This window comes from Protomyctophum bolini, assembly GCF_963924005.1.
Source record: "Protomyctophum bolini genome assembly, chromosome: 23".
NCBI lineage: Eukaryota > Metazoa > Chordata > Actinopteri > Myctophiformes > Myctophidae > Protomyctophum > Protomyctophum bolini.
In genome coordinates this window covers 30191774-30207723 of record NC_137884.1, presented here as the reverse complement: position 1 = coordinate 30207723, position 15950 = coordinate 30191774, and the positions used below count along the sequence as shown (strand labels likewise).

At 40.6% G+C, this 15950-nt stretch overlaps 1 protein-coding gene and 2 long non-coding RNA genes across 4 annotated transcripts; all 3 read right to left on the bottom strand.

Annotated features, from left to right (window-relative positions):
• Positions 1 to 5934: 5934 nt before the first annotated feature.
• On the bottom strand, positions 5935 to 9624 carry LOC308310937 (uncharacterized protein). Of its 2 annotated transcripts, none has more exons than XM_080757398.1 (5): positions 9540 to 9624; positions 8796 to 9119; positions 8518 to 8614; positions 7993 to 8091; positions 5935 to 6825 (listed from the first exon to the last, which is right to left on the bottom strand). In XM_080757398.1, the coding sequence occupies exons 2-5, from the start codon at positions 8992 to 8994 to the stop codon at positions 6759 to 6761; spliced, it is 462 nt and encodes a 153-aa protein (XP_080613524.1). In that variant the 5' UTR covers positions 8995 to 9119; positions 9540 to 9624; the 3' UTR covers positions 5935 to 6758. The 2 variants fall into 2 exon arrangements, with proteins under 2 accessions (XP_080613524.1, XP_080613525.1); XM_080757399.1 differs by having other exon boundaries at positions 7993 to 8079.
• Positions 9625 to 9626: 2 nt separating this feature from the next.
• LOC308310936 lies at positions 9627 to 10518 on the bottom strand. The gene is made up of 3 exons (XR_013963571.1): positions 10455 to 10518; positions 9931 to 9981; positions 9627 to 9751 (listed from the first exon to the last, which is right to left on the bottom strand). It is a non-coding gene; the product is annotated as an uncharacterized lncRNA (long non-coding RNA).
• A 2601-nt stretch (positions 10519 to 13119) lies between these two features.
• On the bottom strand, positions 13120 to 14851 carry LOC308310835. The gene is made up of 5 exons (XR_013963544.1): positions 14718 to 14851; positions 14538 to 14610; positions 13941 to 14048; positions 13556 to 13668; positions 13120 to 13193 (listed from the first exon to the last, which is right to left on the bottom strand). It is a non-coding gene; the product is annotated as an uncharacterized lncRNA (long non-coding RNA).
• Positions 14852 to 15950: the final 1099 nt, after the last annotated feature.

Here is a 15950-nt window from a genome sequence, read left to right as displayed (position 1 = left end):
TTATTCTGAAAGCAACCGGATGTCTTAAATCTGCTAGCTGTCAGACCGGAAGTTCTAAATTTGCTCATAAGACGGAGCCTTAGACGGAGCCAACTCGCAGGCAGTGCGAGAGGCTGGTTACAGGATTCTATAGGTCAGCCGTTTTGGTGTGACACACACGGCTTCCACATTTAGCTTCATACTGGGTGAAAGTGTCCTTCCAAAAATTATTATTTCGCTCGAAATTCTTATTCACAATGACATCGAGTTGAGGTGTTTGTGTTTTAGGGTAATTGTTGCATAAGCGCTATTTCGCACTATTTCTCCCTCCCCTCCCCTGTGTCTGAAGCAGCTAGCATGGAAGCTATATGGATTATGGAAGCTTTCCCTCCGATTGCACACAACCATGCCGTTATCCACGCGTCCATCCGATTGCTTTTAATGTAAATGTCCCATCCACTGAGCAATAGCGATATAAGCGCCTTATTCATTCATTCGATTCATTTGGGTGTGGGGCTGTGCAGTGCTGTGGGCAGCCTTTCTGACGGAGGCTCGGAGCTGCTGCTGCTGACGCTGTTCGAGTCGCATGGAGCAGTATAGAGTAGGCGTGGCGCAGCATTAGAAGGGCGCAGCAAATGCACGACATTGAGGGGTAGAAACCATCCCGGTCGCGTGGTTCATCTAACGCGTGTGTCACTGTGAAGGACTGGCCCCAATAAGTGAACGTAGTTGGCGTAGTAGACGCCAACATGACGATTCTGACGTAGGCTGGTGATGTTGAGCAACAATGGCGTGGTTGACAAAAGTAATATTTATTCAGTAATTAAGACATTTCTTTCAATGAAATGTAGCCTATATGTATTCTGGGAGTGTGCCGAATTTATTTTGCATATAGAGATGTGTGGTGAAAGTGTGGTTGGGTCGGAGAAAGCTGTTGGATAAACGGCCATGTGCTTATGTACCCCTGTCTATTAGGGTAGCAGGATTATTATGATTATTATTATTAGTATTGTTATTGTGATTATTACATGGATTATTGTTGTGATGTGAGCTTGTGGCTGACTCACTATCTAGAAAATAAAAACATGGCACTTCATTTAAAATAGGTTACAGACCCCTGTTATATGCGCTTGTTTTGGGATTCTTTTTAAAGACCTATTTACTTGTTTCTATGAGACATGGCAACGCCAACAGCGCAGCGAAAGGCATCCACGTCTTTCTCTTGTGAAATGCTGAGATTAGAAACGACCATAATTATTTCATTTCTCAACCTTAAAAAAAAAATAAAGACATCTCCATAATCCTTGGGAAGTGTGTGTAGCAAAAGTAGTCGGCATTGTCATGGTTGAAAGTATTCATGCAACACTGACGCTGTAAGCTGTGTGATGCTAACGCGCTAACACCGTTAGCATGGTCTGTGTTGGTCAAAGGAAAAAGGATAGATATGAAACTACTGGCCAAAGTGTCATACAAAACACAACACCTAAAATCGGAATGTGATGGTGACCTATTGAGCACAAACAGACAATCATGATTTGCTTGCTGGACCTATAATTAATTTATGTGCATTACATTTCCACCTCGCACATATAAATCAAAAGCAAGATGGATGCTAACGCGCTAACACCGTTAGCATGTTCTGTGTTGGTCGGAAAAAGGATAGATATGAAACTACTGGCCCAAATAAATGTCATAGAAAACACAACACCTAAAATCGGAATGTGATGGTGACCTATTGAGCACAAACAGACAATCATGATTTGCTTGCTGGACCTATAATTAATTTATGTGCATTACATTTCAACCTCGCACATATAAATCAAGCCACAGTGCAGTCAGAGAGTAGTTCACAGGTCACACACAGGAGCAGTGAAAGGGGGAGGGGACTTGGGATGGCAGTGTAGAGTAGGCACGACATTGAGGGGTAGAAACCATCCCGGTCGCGTGGTTGATCTAACGCGTGTGTCACTGTGAAGGACTGGCCCCATTAAGTGAACGTAGTTGGCGTAGTAGACGCCAACATGACGATTCTGACGTAGGCTGTTGAGGTTGAGCAAGAATAGCGTGTTTCAGAAAAGTAATATTTAAACAGTAAAGAAGACATTTTTGGCGAATGCAATGTAGTCTATGTCTTTTGTGGGAGTGTGCAGGTTTTATTTTGCATAGAGAGATGTGTGGTGGAAGTGTGGCTTGGTCGGAGATAGAGCACGAATGAACGGCCAGGTGCTCATGTACCCCTGTCTATTAGGGTAGCAGGATGATAGGAATCATGGTATAATAGGAATTGAACTACAAACCTCGTTAAGGGAATAGGAATTGAACTACAGACCTCGTTAAGGGAATAGGAATTGAACTACAGACCTCGTTAAGGGAATATGAATTGAACTACAGACCTCGTTAAGGGAATAGGAATTGAACTACAGACCTCGTTAAGGGAATAGGAATTGAACTACAGACCTCGTTAAGGGAATAGGAATTGAACTACAGACCTCGTGGTACCATCTGGACACAGGGAGGCTGTGAGTGATCGCTAACCAGTTCCTGTGGACCTCGAAGTCTGTGGAGTGACTGACACACACACACGCGCGCGCACACACACACACACACACACACACACACACACACACACACAGTTACCAAGTTACCAAACTACTAGAATAAATATATACAGTCATTTATAAATACATTATGTATCATAATTTGATACATAATGTATTTATATCATTATAATTATATCATTATGTTATAAATAATAACAAGTAAAGGAATCTTGTTCTTTGGTTGACTTTTTTGATTACGTTGGTGGCGATTTTATCACCGGAAAGATTAGCCTCCAGGATGGAACCTAGGTAGGTAATTTAATCTTTACGTGTGATAACATTGTCACCAACTCTAACCAAGAAGCCATTTTCCTTGCCTTGCTGTATATAAAGACTATTATAAACAACAACTATTTATAAACATGAAACATTATAATAATAATATTAGACTCACTATGCGTTCAGAAACAGACATTTCAACAGAGAAACTCCAAAAGCTAGAGCATAAAACCAACTCCAGCCGCCATGACACCTGTGACGTCACTTGTTTTGTCATACAAACCTTTATTGACAATCCCAGAGGGAGCGTTCGGCAATGATCGCCGGGAGCGTCCGGGAGCGCAGCGCCTGTTAGTTAGTATGGGCAGTTCTGCTCAGTGTGAAAGAACCGAACGCACCCGGAGATAAGCTGTGTAAATGCTGGGTTCCTATTGGCTGCTCGGTGCTCACATCCTTTCTAGAACCCGCCTACCGCATCCGGTCCTTTCGCCGCACACACACATGCACCACTCACGGGCTGGTGTCCGTATCCGGTACTGACCGGATGTGCAGCCTCTCGTTACGACGCTCCCTTCCATTAGTTCTCTCAGCAGATTTAAGTTTTACGCTTTACTTCCTGGTTAGGAGCTAGCTGAAGGTTTCCGGGTTCCTTCAGAATAAGATAAACGTCTTTATTAAAAAAAATAATTAAGTATTTTTAAATGACTCATACTAGTAACTAGAGTACTTGTCCTAAAAGGTTGTACTGATTTAAATTAGCTGTTGATCCTTAGGTGTCCCCATTAAATGGGAACATTATCCTAAAGTCGTTAATTGCACCTATAGTAACTAGACCCTGTTGTAAACAAGTGTAATGCTTCATGGTGTCGTCCACTCACAGTCAACAGTCTTTGTATTGAGTTTGTGCTTAAAATGTACTGTAATTCTGCAAACTGTTAATAAATATTTCAATCAATCAATCAAAAAGACGGACCACAAACTTATATTATTGTTATAGTGTTATACAATTATATAAAATAAATAATTATGTTTTAGAACGTATTTAAATCTCATAAACATTTACTATTAATATTATTGTTATTTCTATCCTTATTCTCGGCACTCATCAACCATGAATTCATCTAAATGTATATTATTAACCACAGGACCGCAGCTTGAAAACCGCAACCTCTTGAGGGTTACAGAATTCACTGGGCCGCCGATTTGAGTGTAACAGACCGGAAGTCTCTATTTCATAATGTGACCGTGGCGTGTCTACATCCGCTAGCCACCTATCTAGCTAGCTAGCTAGCTTGTCAGATGTATGTCAAAAAGAATAAAAAAAAACAAGACTGTATTTGTTGTAAAACATTTTTTATTTAATCGACAGTTTGTGTTATAATCTTCTGTCTTTTAGAACAACATTAAAACATGCAACACGTATTAATATGAATGAAGAGCAAATAAAACTAACAATAGCTAAAGCTAACGCAAACTTCCACGTTTTAATTTGGAGAAAAAGCGGAAATGCAGCGTTTGACGACAGAATTTTGACGCTTTTTATTTTGAAGAGTAAGCGGAAATGCAGCGTTTAACGGCAGAATTTCGACGCTTTCATTTTACAACGCACATTACTAAAGTTACCGCCAGATGGCGTTAATACCCACTTTCAATACATTTTGCATCACAGCCCAGTTTAAAGCAGTGTGATTGTTGCGTTGCGTCCTCGACGCCCTGTGGGCTTGTAGATCTATTTTCGGCGCTCTGCACCGTTATACGACGGTTCATAAATGTACCGGGCGAAAGTAAATATTATTAAATTATGTTAATGAATGGATTATTTTAAATTAGATAGTTAATTCGTTATTTCGCAATTTTTTTAGTTAGTTTATTAGATGAAAAATATATATAGCACAGATTTAAAGTGAGACTTTGGTCTAAAGGATAACAGTGTTTCCATTGTGGTCCTAATATTCAATTACTAATAAAAAACACAGACATTTACATTACACAAAGTTGGTAGACTAACCACCAGGGGCGCTATCGTCAGAGCTACAAGCCCACAACGAGCTGCATCAGTGACGCGCTGTGGGTTTGTAGATCCGCTATTCACAGCACACTCCACCTTCAATGTAGGCTATAGTGGGTGGCTGAGGCTGTACACGTATACCTATTAGATCTGGCTCTTTAGCCGAATGATAACATACACGGCTCGCAACGACGTCGAGTCTGTGGGGGCTATGGGGCTGTAGCCCCCATGAAGAATTAAATAGCCCCTTTTAGCCCCCATGAAGATTTTCGTGGACATTTTATATTAACATTACAGATTTTCTGGGAATTATTAACCCTCTGTGACTCCGTCGCAAAATTCCGAAAATGTGAACCTCTCAGGTGTTAAAAGTACTCAAATGCTAATCAGGTTTCTTTTGTTTTCACCTAGCCAGGTATTATATGTCTACAGTACAGTGCCCATAGGCGGCGGGTGTGTAAGGCTAGGGAAGGCTTAGCCTTCCCAAAAATTATGCTGGGTATTTTTTTAAATATATATAATATATGTGCGCAGCATTATATAGAAGGCTATTGTGTAGTGTAGTGTGTGTGTGTGTGTGTGTGTGTAGTGTGTAATCAGCATATGATTGGCTACTATTGGTATGTCTGTAAACCTCGTCCGCTTCCAGTCGCTTTGTAGCAAACAGTAGCGCGCTGGTTTGTTTTGGGAAACATCAAAACGCAAAATGTATTTTCCAAGGCAGAGATTTAAGTAATTCAGAAGAAGAAGCTGTGACTCGGCTGTCAGAACTCAGCACCACCACCAGTGCCCGCACGGTTCACAGTTCACACCACTGCAGCAACACTGACACGTTCAGCAGAGTGACTGCTGTCTCTGTGCCGTCTGTGAAGAGCCATGAGCCGCGACTCCCGGGAGGGGCAGCAACACCGCCGGGTAATCTACACAGACTATAGTGAGACTACACACTGACTCGAGAAAAGACCCATATCGTCCAAAATAGGCTAATCAGTCGTTGTCTGTGTATAGGCTATAATTCATTGGTAAAAGTATGCTAAATAACTCATTTTTAGACCATTTGGGAAATAAATAAATCTGCGGCAGCGCGATCTAAGGGTAATGGACACATAACGGACACCCGGGTATAAATGCAATAATTTATTAACAAGAAAATAATGAATATTTACAGATATATGGCATCATGCATAAATTACAATCAACATGAAACATATTACTTTTATCACAATTTTTTTTGACTATGGCGTCTTCTCTCGTGTATCATCAGATGTCCGGCTCCATGCTCGCCTCTCCTTGGAGGCCAGTTGGGTCAAAACAAAGTATACCACATTGTGACAGCTGTAGTGAGTCTACAGTCCACCTGCCTGCTGGCAATATAGCCTGGTTGTGATATGTAGATGTGATTGATATTTTGTGTTTGTTTTTTTAAGTCATTCTATAACAACACAAAGTAATTTATTTTATGTATTAATTGTATTTTATATATTACTATGTTATTACTAATTTTATGTATAACTATATTACTAATTGTATTTATTTGATGTATTACTATGTTATTACTAATTTTACTTCATGCATTACAAATTGTATTTGTTTTATGTATTACTGTTATTACTAATTTTATTTTTTATGCATTTATTTATTTTATGTATTACTGTTATTACTAATTTTATGCATTACTATATTGATAATTTAATTTATTTTATGTATTATTGTCTACATTACTAATTATATTTATTTTATCCATTACTATGCTATTACTAATTTTATTTTATGCATTACTAATTTTAATTTACTTTTATTTTACTATTTTAATTTACTTTTATTTTACTATAATCTATTTTTTATCGTTCGTTTTATCCATTTATTTATATTATTATCTAGTTATTTATATTGGTTTATTATTTTATTGTTTAGAGCCCTGATTGATCACATCTACATATCACCACTACCAGTCAGGATCTGAGTGACTCAGAACCCTGGTGACCTCCAGATGGAGCCACACTGGAGACCAGCAACGTCCTAAAGAAAAGAAAGAAATGCTCATTACTACTTTGTTCATAAAACAATATTGATTTAAATATTTATTAACAGTTTGCAGAATTACAGTACATTTCACAAAGCACAAACTCAATACAAAGACTGTTAACTGTAAGTGGACGACCCAATTAAGCATTACACTTGTTTACAAGAGGGTCCACCATGTACAATTCATCAAAACATTTAGAGACGTACAAATAAGACACTTCTATATAGTCAAAGAACAGAACAGGAATTCATCATAAAGGAGGTAAAAAGGGAAAATAAACTTATACAGTGAGGGGAAAAAGGGAGTCACATGTCTTAATGACTGTTGGTAGGGCGTTCCACATTTTGGTGGCATAGGAGTGAAAATAATTTAGTCCCTCGTTTGTGCCGAATCTGGGTTGTACATGATTCGTTGCACTCCCTCTGGTGTTGTGGGTGTGGACTTCGTTAACATAAAGGAAGTATCTAGACAGGTACATGGGTATCTTGGTGGTGTATCGAATCTTGTGGACCAGACCCATTGCAAGATGCTGTACTCTGTCGTCGACCCTAAGCCATTCCAACCTGTCAAAGTGGGCAGGAGTGAGGTAGGTTCGGGGGGTGAGGCCAAGTAGGAGCCTGACCAGTTTGTTTTGGGAGGTCTGGAGCCTAGTTTTAAGGGCCTTTGAGGTGCTGTGGTACCAGGAGGTGCATGCATAGTCAAAGAAACCTTGTACGAGGGCTCCTGTTAAGGTCTTCAAGGTGTTTTTGTTGACCAGTGAGGAGATCCTGTAAAGGAATCTTGTTCTTTAGTTGACTTTTTTGATTACGTTGGTGGCCATTTTATCACCGGAAAGATTAGCCTCCAGGATGGAACCTAGGTAGGTAATTTCATCTTTACGTGTGATAACATTGTCACCAACTCTAACCAAGAAGCCATTTGCCTTGCTGAGATTACTATTAGATCCAAAGAGAATGGATTCAATTTTTCCCAGGTGTAAAGATAGTTTGTTATCAGCGAGCCAGGTGCAGATTCTACCGAGTTCAGAGCTGAGGGCCTTTTCAACCTGCAGTTTGTTCCTGTCCGAGACTAGCAGTGCCGAGTCATCTGCGAACAGGAACAAGTTGCAGTCACAAGCTGATGTCATGATCATAGTGTGTGTGCGTGTGTTGTATAGTTACCTTGCTGTGATGGAACTCCAAAGGTGATCAGAAATAGTTGCTCCATCGGCTAGAAACGTGCTCTTCACCGGCATGATGATCTTGTTCCTAAAAAAAAGTCTATAGTCAACCCTAACTGATTACAGAACATGATATAAAAAAACACAACTAGAAGGATTTAGGCCTGTCACAATTACCTAATCGCCAAGTATTTGAGATACTTTTTTAGAGTCATAATCGTCTCCATGTTGAAAATGTTCATATATTGTCAAACATTTTAAAGAAATAATGAAAGCAACCGATCTACAAGCTCTAAATGTGTCACTTTGTAATTTACTTCTCTTTTTTTAGTGTATAAAGTTATTGAATTATGCCATGTGCAGCTTTTTGTTTACAAAGCCTACAAAAGCCAAAGTTTTATTTAGAATGTTAGTATGACGCAATTAAATTGTTACTTGTAATTTATTTGAGAGACAATTAAAATCGGCCATTATAAAACCTTAAATTCTGACAGGCCTAAACAGGTTCCAGTGGCGTCTACCGAACCTTCTAGCTCCGTCCGAGCCTCCCAGCGACCCAGAGGTCCTCAGCGGAAACACCCTGGGAAATCTTCGGATCTCAGGCATCGGCTGAGATCTCCATTCTAACAAAGAACGAAAGACACACCCCAAATTAGCTTTGCTGTGTGCGTGCGTGTCCTGTCGCAACATACACATGCACTTACAGTAACGTTTAAGAATAGGGATCGACCAATTATCGGCAACGGACGATTATTGGCTTTTTACGAAGCCTAAAAAAAGCCCTAACCCTAAAGCGGTTCGTACCGTTGAGTTCCTCACTGAGAAGGCCCAGGTCCGAAGTCCTCCAGCGTCTACCCAGATCTCCGTCCTCCCATCCATCCAGGCCCAGGTCCGAAGTCCTCCAGCGTCTACCCAGATCTCCGTCCTCCCATCCATCCAGGCCCAGGTCCGAAGTCCTCCAGCGTCTACCCAGATCTCCGTCCTCCGTCCTCCGTCCTCCCATCCATCCAGGCCCAGGTCCGAAGTCCTCCAGCGTCTACCCAGATCTCCGTCCTCCGTCCTCCCATCCATGGACAGACCTGCAGATCTCCATCTCTAGAGGCTCCAGCTGTGTCTATGATCTCCATCCTGAGAGAGAAAGAAAGAAACCATTAGCTCTACAAGCTCACAACACGTTGCAGTGTGAGCTTGTAGATCTGCTATTTTTGCTGAACGGAATAGGGATGCTGGGGTTGAAGTGGTTAACAAAAGTGTCAAAGACTTTGATTAGCTTGGAAAGCTGACAGACATTCAACCAGAGTGCCACTAGGAGGCATCAACACATGTACAGTCCTCAACATCTTTTGTAATTTGTATTCAAGTTGTTACAAAGACCAAGAGGCACGCTCATGATATGAGATATTGACTCTCAAACTATTGTGCAGATTTAGATTTATCCTAAAATATTTAAAACATTTGGATTACTGTAAATGATGCCATTCTTCGTACCATAACAGTACAAAAGCAGTTATCCATCCTCAGAAACAAGCAAGAACTATTCCTACTCACAGCTCATCAGAGTCCTCTGAGGAAGCCCCCGGGGGAGAGCTTTGGAACGGATCTCTGTCCAGGGAACATCAGATCGTCTATCGATATCTCTAACAAAGAAAAAAAAAAAACACACCAAATTAGCCTTTCTGTGTGTGTGTGTGTGTGTGTGTGTGTGTGTGCACTCCCTGTCCAGCAGCCGCGTTCCAGCGACGTCTACCGCGATCTTCATCCTAACAAAGAAAGATTGATTAGGGAGTGACCAAGAGCCAGATATATATTCTATCCCGTCACAACATATATACATAAAACTTTTATTTATAGAGAACATTTAAACAGAAGCTAAACATATCACTTACAGTAATAAACGTTTCAGTTAGGGTTCTTTTTGACAGGCCTAACAGGGTCTTACTTTGAGTCGTCTTCAGAGGAATGCAGATTCCTGGAGAGACCTGCAGTACATCTGGAAGAAAGACATGGCCGTTATCGTCTATGAATGGCTTCATAGAAAAGAGCTTCGCACATCACTCCCTTGTTGTTGCTGCCAATAGTCTGGATAGTCTATACTTCTTATTCTTGATGACAATTGTTTATGAATTTGATGCATTACTATGTGTTGTTGCTTACTGTAAGTCACTCTGGATGTGAGAACTGCCTAAATTGTTGAAATTCCTAGACGTGATCAATTGTGGCTTTTTATGCCTTTACTGATAGTGAACAGTATATAGACAGGAAAGGGGGAAGAGATGGGGAGTGACACGCGGCAAAGGCCGTCGGGAGTCGAACCCGCAGCACACCATCTGGCTGGCTTGGCAGCATAGGTGCCCAGACAGTTGAGCTAACCATCCGGGCCACACTTAAATATTTAATTGAGCGACAATAATCGTCCAGTAAAAAGAAACCTCATAATCGTGAAAGGCCTAGAGCGGTTCTTACTGTGCGGTTCCTCACCGGGCAGGCCCAGGTCCGAAGTCATCCGGCATCTACACAGATCTCCGTCCTAAGAAAGAAAGAAATAAGGACTAAATTAGCTTTTGTTTTGTTGAGCTGCATATTCAGAACCACTTAAACCCTCTATAGATTTGATAAAACAGACCTTTAAAGAGAGCATTTGGTATATGCTCCGATTTCACTCTACACAAATTGATTTGCCAAACATAGCAGATCTACAAGCTCACAACACGTTGCAATGCGGTGTGAGCTTGTAGATCTGCTAATTTGGCTGAACGCTCCCCCCAGAATAGAGATGCTGGGGTTGAAGTGGTTAAAAAAAAAAGTGTCATTAAGACTTTGATTAGCTTGGAGAGCTGACAGACATTCAACCAGTGCCACTAGGAGGAATCATACTGCCATGCTATACTTCGTACCATAACAGTACAACAGATATCCATCCCAACAAGAAATATTCCTACTCACAGCTCATCAGAAGTCCTCAGAGGAAACCCCCGCTTTGAAACGGATCTCTGTCCTTCCACGACGTCTACCACGACCCATCCACCCTAAGAAAGAAAGAAAGCCAGATATACATACATTGTGTCCTTTCACATCATACACAAAATGTATAGAGAACATTTAAAACAGAAGCCGACCATACCACTCGCAGTAATAGAAAAGTCTAAGTGGTTTCTTACTTTGAGCCGCCTTCAGAGCCCCCCATGCAGATTCATCCATGGACAGCGAGAACTGCAGATGTCCACCTGTAGGGGCTCCGGTTGAGCCTCGCAGCATCTGGAATGAAGACATGGTGGTTATATTCTATGAATAGCTTTGCACATCACTCACTTGTTGCTGCTGCCAATAGGAATTTGTGATGTCTGTGTGGCGACAATTGCTGTGTGTCTGTTTTTTTTATAATACATACAATTTATATAGCACTTTTCAAGGTACCCAAAGTTGCTTCACAAAACAGTAAAAACTAATTTATTTGAAAATAAACTAGATTAAAAAGGTTCAAAACTAGAATTTTTGGCATGTTTGTGAAGCTTTTCGGTTCCACACCAGTAACTGCTGTTCAACACTAACAGCTACATCCATGACCTCCCTGCAACAACATCAATGAAGTCTGGCTATGCAGACGACCCGAGTAATGTGTCCCAGTCTGGAGCCGTAGCTCTCATGTCAAGAAGCTGGATGCTGCCCTCAACACCGGATGGGCCACCCCAAACAAACTGCCTGCCTGTTCTCGCTGGAATCACTCCAACAGAGGTCAGACGAGAAACAGCCACGCTGGCCCTCACTGAGAAGGCACAGCTGAGTGAATCCCAGCCATCTCCTCCACAAGGTCGTCAGAGACACCACAGCACACGTGCCTCAAGTCACGGTGCCCTTTGCCACAACACACACACACACACACACACACCAAGTCACGGCGACCTTTGCCACAGCACACGCGCCTCAAGTCACTATGCCCCTTTGCCACACAGGCCCAGGAACTGCTCCACACAACAACAGCTGACACCTCCAAGGCATCCTGGGTGAAGGCAAGACAGAGGGACCAGTGGAATACATCGAGGACCCCAAATATGTTCTTTGCCAGCACCTCCCCTGCAAGGAGTGGACAACCCTCAAAGCAGAAGTGGGACATCTCGGACAGTGCCCACTGTGAATGCGAGGATCCACTACAGACTGTGGAACACGTAATGACCATTTGCCCCAAATACCGGCCACCGAATGGTGATCGTGGCTTAGGTGACCTAGACAATGACACATTGTACTGGCTTGCTGCAACAGAGCTGAAGTTCTATGGACATACGGCAGAAGATGTTTAAGAAACGTATTTTTTGTAATTTCTTCATTTTTTCGGCAAACCTTTGTGGCATTTAATTTATGGAACATGTGGATGTTTATTTATTTATTGGTGAAGTTGTGGCATTCTTTGAAATGTATTGACACGTTTGATATATGTTTGTTAGGGATGTCCGATATTATCGGCCGATAAAGGCATTAAAAATGAATAACCCTAACCCTTAATTTTACTTTATTTATTATTTTACATTAAAAACATCTACAAGCTCACAATACAATAAGAGACATGTGAGCTTGTAGATCTGCTATTTTCAAAATATTTTTATACATTTGAAAACTTGAGCTGAGAGATTAGATTAGACATTTTGCATAATGAGCCATTATTAATAATTACTTTTGGTATTTTAAGTACATTTTATACCAAAACCTTTGTACCTTTACTCGAGTACATGTTGAATTGTAACGGAGTATTTCTATATTGCAGTATTGCCTACTTTTATTTAAGTAAAAAGTTTGAGTTATGTTTCCACCACTGGAAAAAGCCTGCATATAATATATATATATATCGGTATCTGTTGATATTGGCAATTAGGAGTTGGACAATATCCAACACCGACTGTCGGACATCCCTTGATTTGTGTGATTTTTGTGAACGACCAAAGAGCACACCCAGTATGTATCACAAGGCTATTCCACCAGTCAGGTGTACTTATATCTACATCTCATAAGTGGCCATGAACTAAACACTACAGATATCACAATTTGACTTTGGCAGCAGCAAGAAACGACTGATATGCAAAGCTCTTCAGCCATGCTTCTCTCTATACAAACACTCATAATGTTCACATGGACAGCAGCCAGGATGGGGTGGTTCACACAGGAGACCAGGTTCAGTGTTCCAGCAGCATCTACAGTCATCTCCATCTACATCTAGAAAGAAAGAAAGACATCAGAAGCTGACCATATCACTCACAGTAATAGAAACATTTTAAAAGGATCTCTGGCTAATAAGACAAATATTCCTTAACATTATACTTGCCATCTATAACTAAAATTGTAAAATATAAACCAGTTAAATATTTTATTTCTTTCATATAATCTTTTACTGGTTAGATCCTTCCAATCGATCCAATTTCAATACTTGTGTCCGTATCAGAGTGAAGATTTCAACTTGAATGTAGGGCATTGGCCCTACATTGCCTACATTGCCATGCCTTTCTTTTATCACCAGAGATATACGGTTCAACAACGTGCTCACACTTTGGGACTTGGGCGTCTTGTTGTTTACTCACTTGTAGTTGTTTGTCGATGGTGATTGATGATGACTGCAGCCCCTCGATTGATGAAAGAATGACAAGTTTGGGTGGTCTCGACGGGTGTGTTTATTGTTCCAACACCGTGAAAACTATAAGGATATAGAATAAATACAGTTACAATCGAATAATCTCATAGTTTGACTACTAAAATCTGTGCAATAAACTTGTCACTTCAGCAGTACAATCAACAATAAAAATGGTTAATTTATGGTCAATTATAAATACAGTGATAGAAAACTCAAGTCATTTCAATTATAAGACAAGGAAAATGCACAATAACCAAAAGTACCACAACCAAACAAATACAATCATGAATGATATACTCCAAATGGAAACTAGACAAATAAATAATCATGTATACCTCACTCCGCGTATCGAGGGTGCTAAAGGGCTGCATAACCAACTTGAACCTCAGGGCACATCAACAGTCACCGATGGTCACATTTACACATAGTGTGACGGACAGGCACTGTAGACAATAGACAACTTCAGTCACTAAAAGTTCACTAAAACTGCAAATGTCACAGGCTTTAACACTGCTTAATCAATAAGAGTACAAACATAATAAGAGTCACATAAACAGTCAAACATTTCATACCGTGTGGTCTGGTGCAAACACACACACACACACACACACACACACACACACACACACACACACAGGTGCTCTCTCCCTCTGCTCACTCTGGAGTCTGGCTGTGTGAAATGAGTCTATTGGTCTGAGGTGAGTGAAGCTAACAGGCTTCAGCTATATATGGATAGTGTCACTCCCTCCATGAACAAGTCAGTCGTTTCTGTTTACTGATGATTTTATTGAGCTCTCACTCTCTCAATAGACCAACGTCAAAACTGATGAACACCCAATGAATAAACAACGATCAGTACATGAGCAAACTTAAGCACATAAACATAACGAACATGACAATATAATGCATACATGATGAACACATGGATTTACCTCACTGGCTGCATAAGGGGAATGAAGGGAATGGAATGACAGGAAACCCATATGAACAACAAACGCGGTCAAACTGTAACAAAAACAAATCGCATCAATTAAACTCATATTCAAATCAAACATACACCTTAAATGTTGACAAAGAACGTAAAACATTGGTTCAGAAACAAACAAACAAACCTTGGTTAATGACACGCTTCTCTCAAACAATTCATGTCCTTCCGTCTACACGGAGGCTTGACAAACAATGTTGTGAGCCATCGCTGGTTCAACACCAAATAAGGACATGGCACCGGACGTGACGCAATTCCAAATTACCTTTCCCAATATAATGTGAAATAAAACAAAATAATGACTGGGGAGCCCCCATGAGGATCATCAGAACTCTTCGGCTCTGCTAGATGTATCGATATAAATATAAAATCATATCTATTTATTGTATTACATATAAACGTATTTATATTAGTTTAAAACAAACCGTCATCTGTCTTTGGACAATATGTCTATAATATGATAAATATTAACTAACCAAGTGACTAACCAATCACAGCGCGACCGTCCCTTCGGGCAATAGGATCTTGGAACGGAAGTAGGTGCGAGCCTAACTTCAACTGGGAGGAACATCAAGGCCTCAATGTTTGGTTCCGGTCTTGGAAAAAAATGAACTTTAATAATAACGATTGATTGATTGATTGACATACTGTGAAATATAATGAAATGTACCCATTCTACATACTGTGAAATATAATGAAATGTACCCATTCTACATACTGTGAAATATAATGAAATGTACCCATTCTACATACTGTGAAATATAATGAAATGTACCCATTCTACATACTGTGAAATATAATGAAATGTGCCCATTCTACATACTGTGAAATATAATGAAATGTACCCATTCTACATACTGTGAAATATAATGAAATGTAACCATTCTACATACTGTGAAATATAATGAAATGCACCCATTCTACATACTGTGATGAAATATAATGAAATGTACCCATTCTACATACTGTGAAATATCATGAAATGTAATAACCATTCTACATAACATGACATCACGAGCCGCGGTGAAGAGCAAACCACCGCCACCGCCCCCAGCCCTTCTCTCTGTTTTTACTCACCACGGCTCAACGTTATTTCAGCTCACCACCGACAAGCCAGACTATGAATGAGCCTTAAGTCGCCTGAGGGCCCTAAAGGGCGAGGTCGCATGCACGCATCCGCCTGGGTGACAGCGCTTTGGAATGGGGGTCAGATCATTCTGTACTGGCCATATAAGGAGCGTGTCTATAAGGAGAGAGTACAGGGTTTGATGAGGTCAGATCAACATATGGAATGTCAGAACAGGTCAGCTACATATATGGAGATCTAAGAGTGACAGCGGGGCCAGTCTTGAGTGTACAG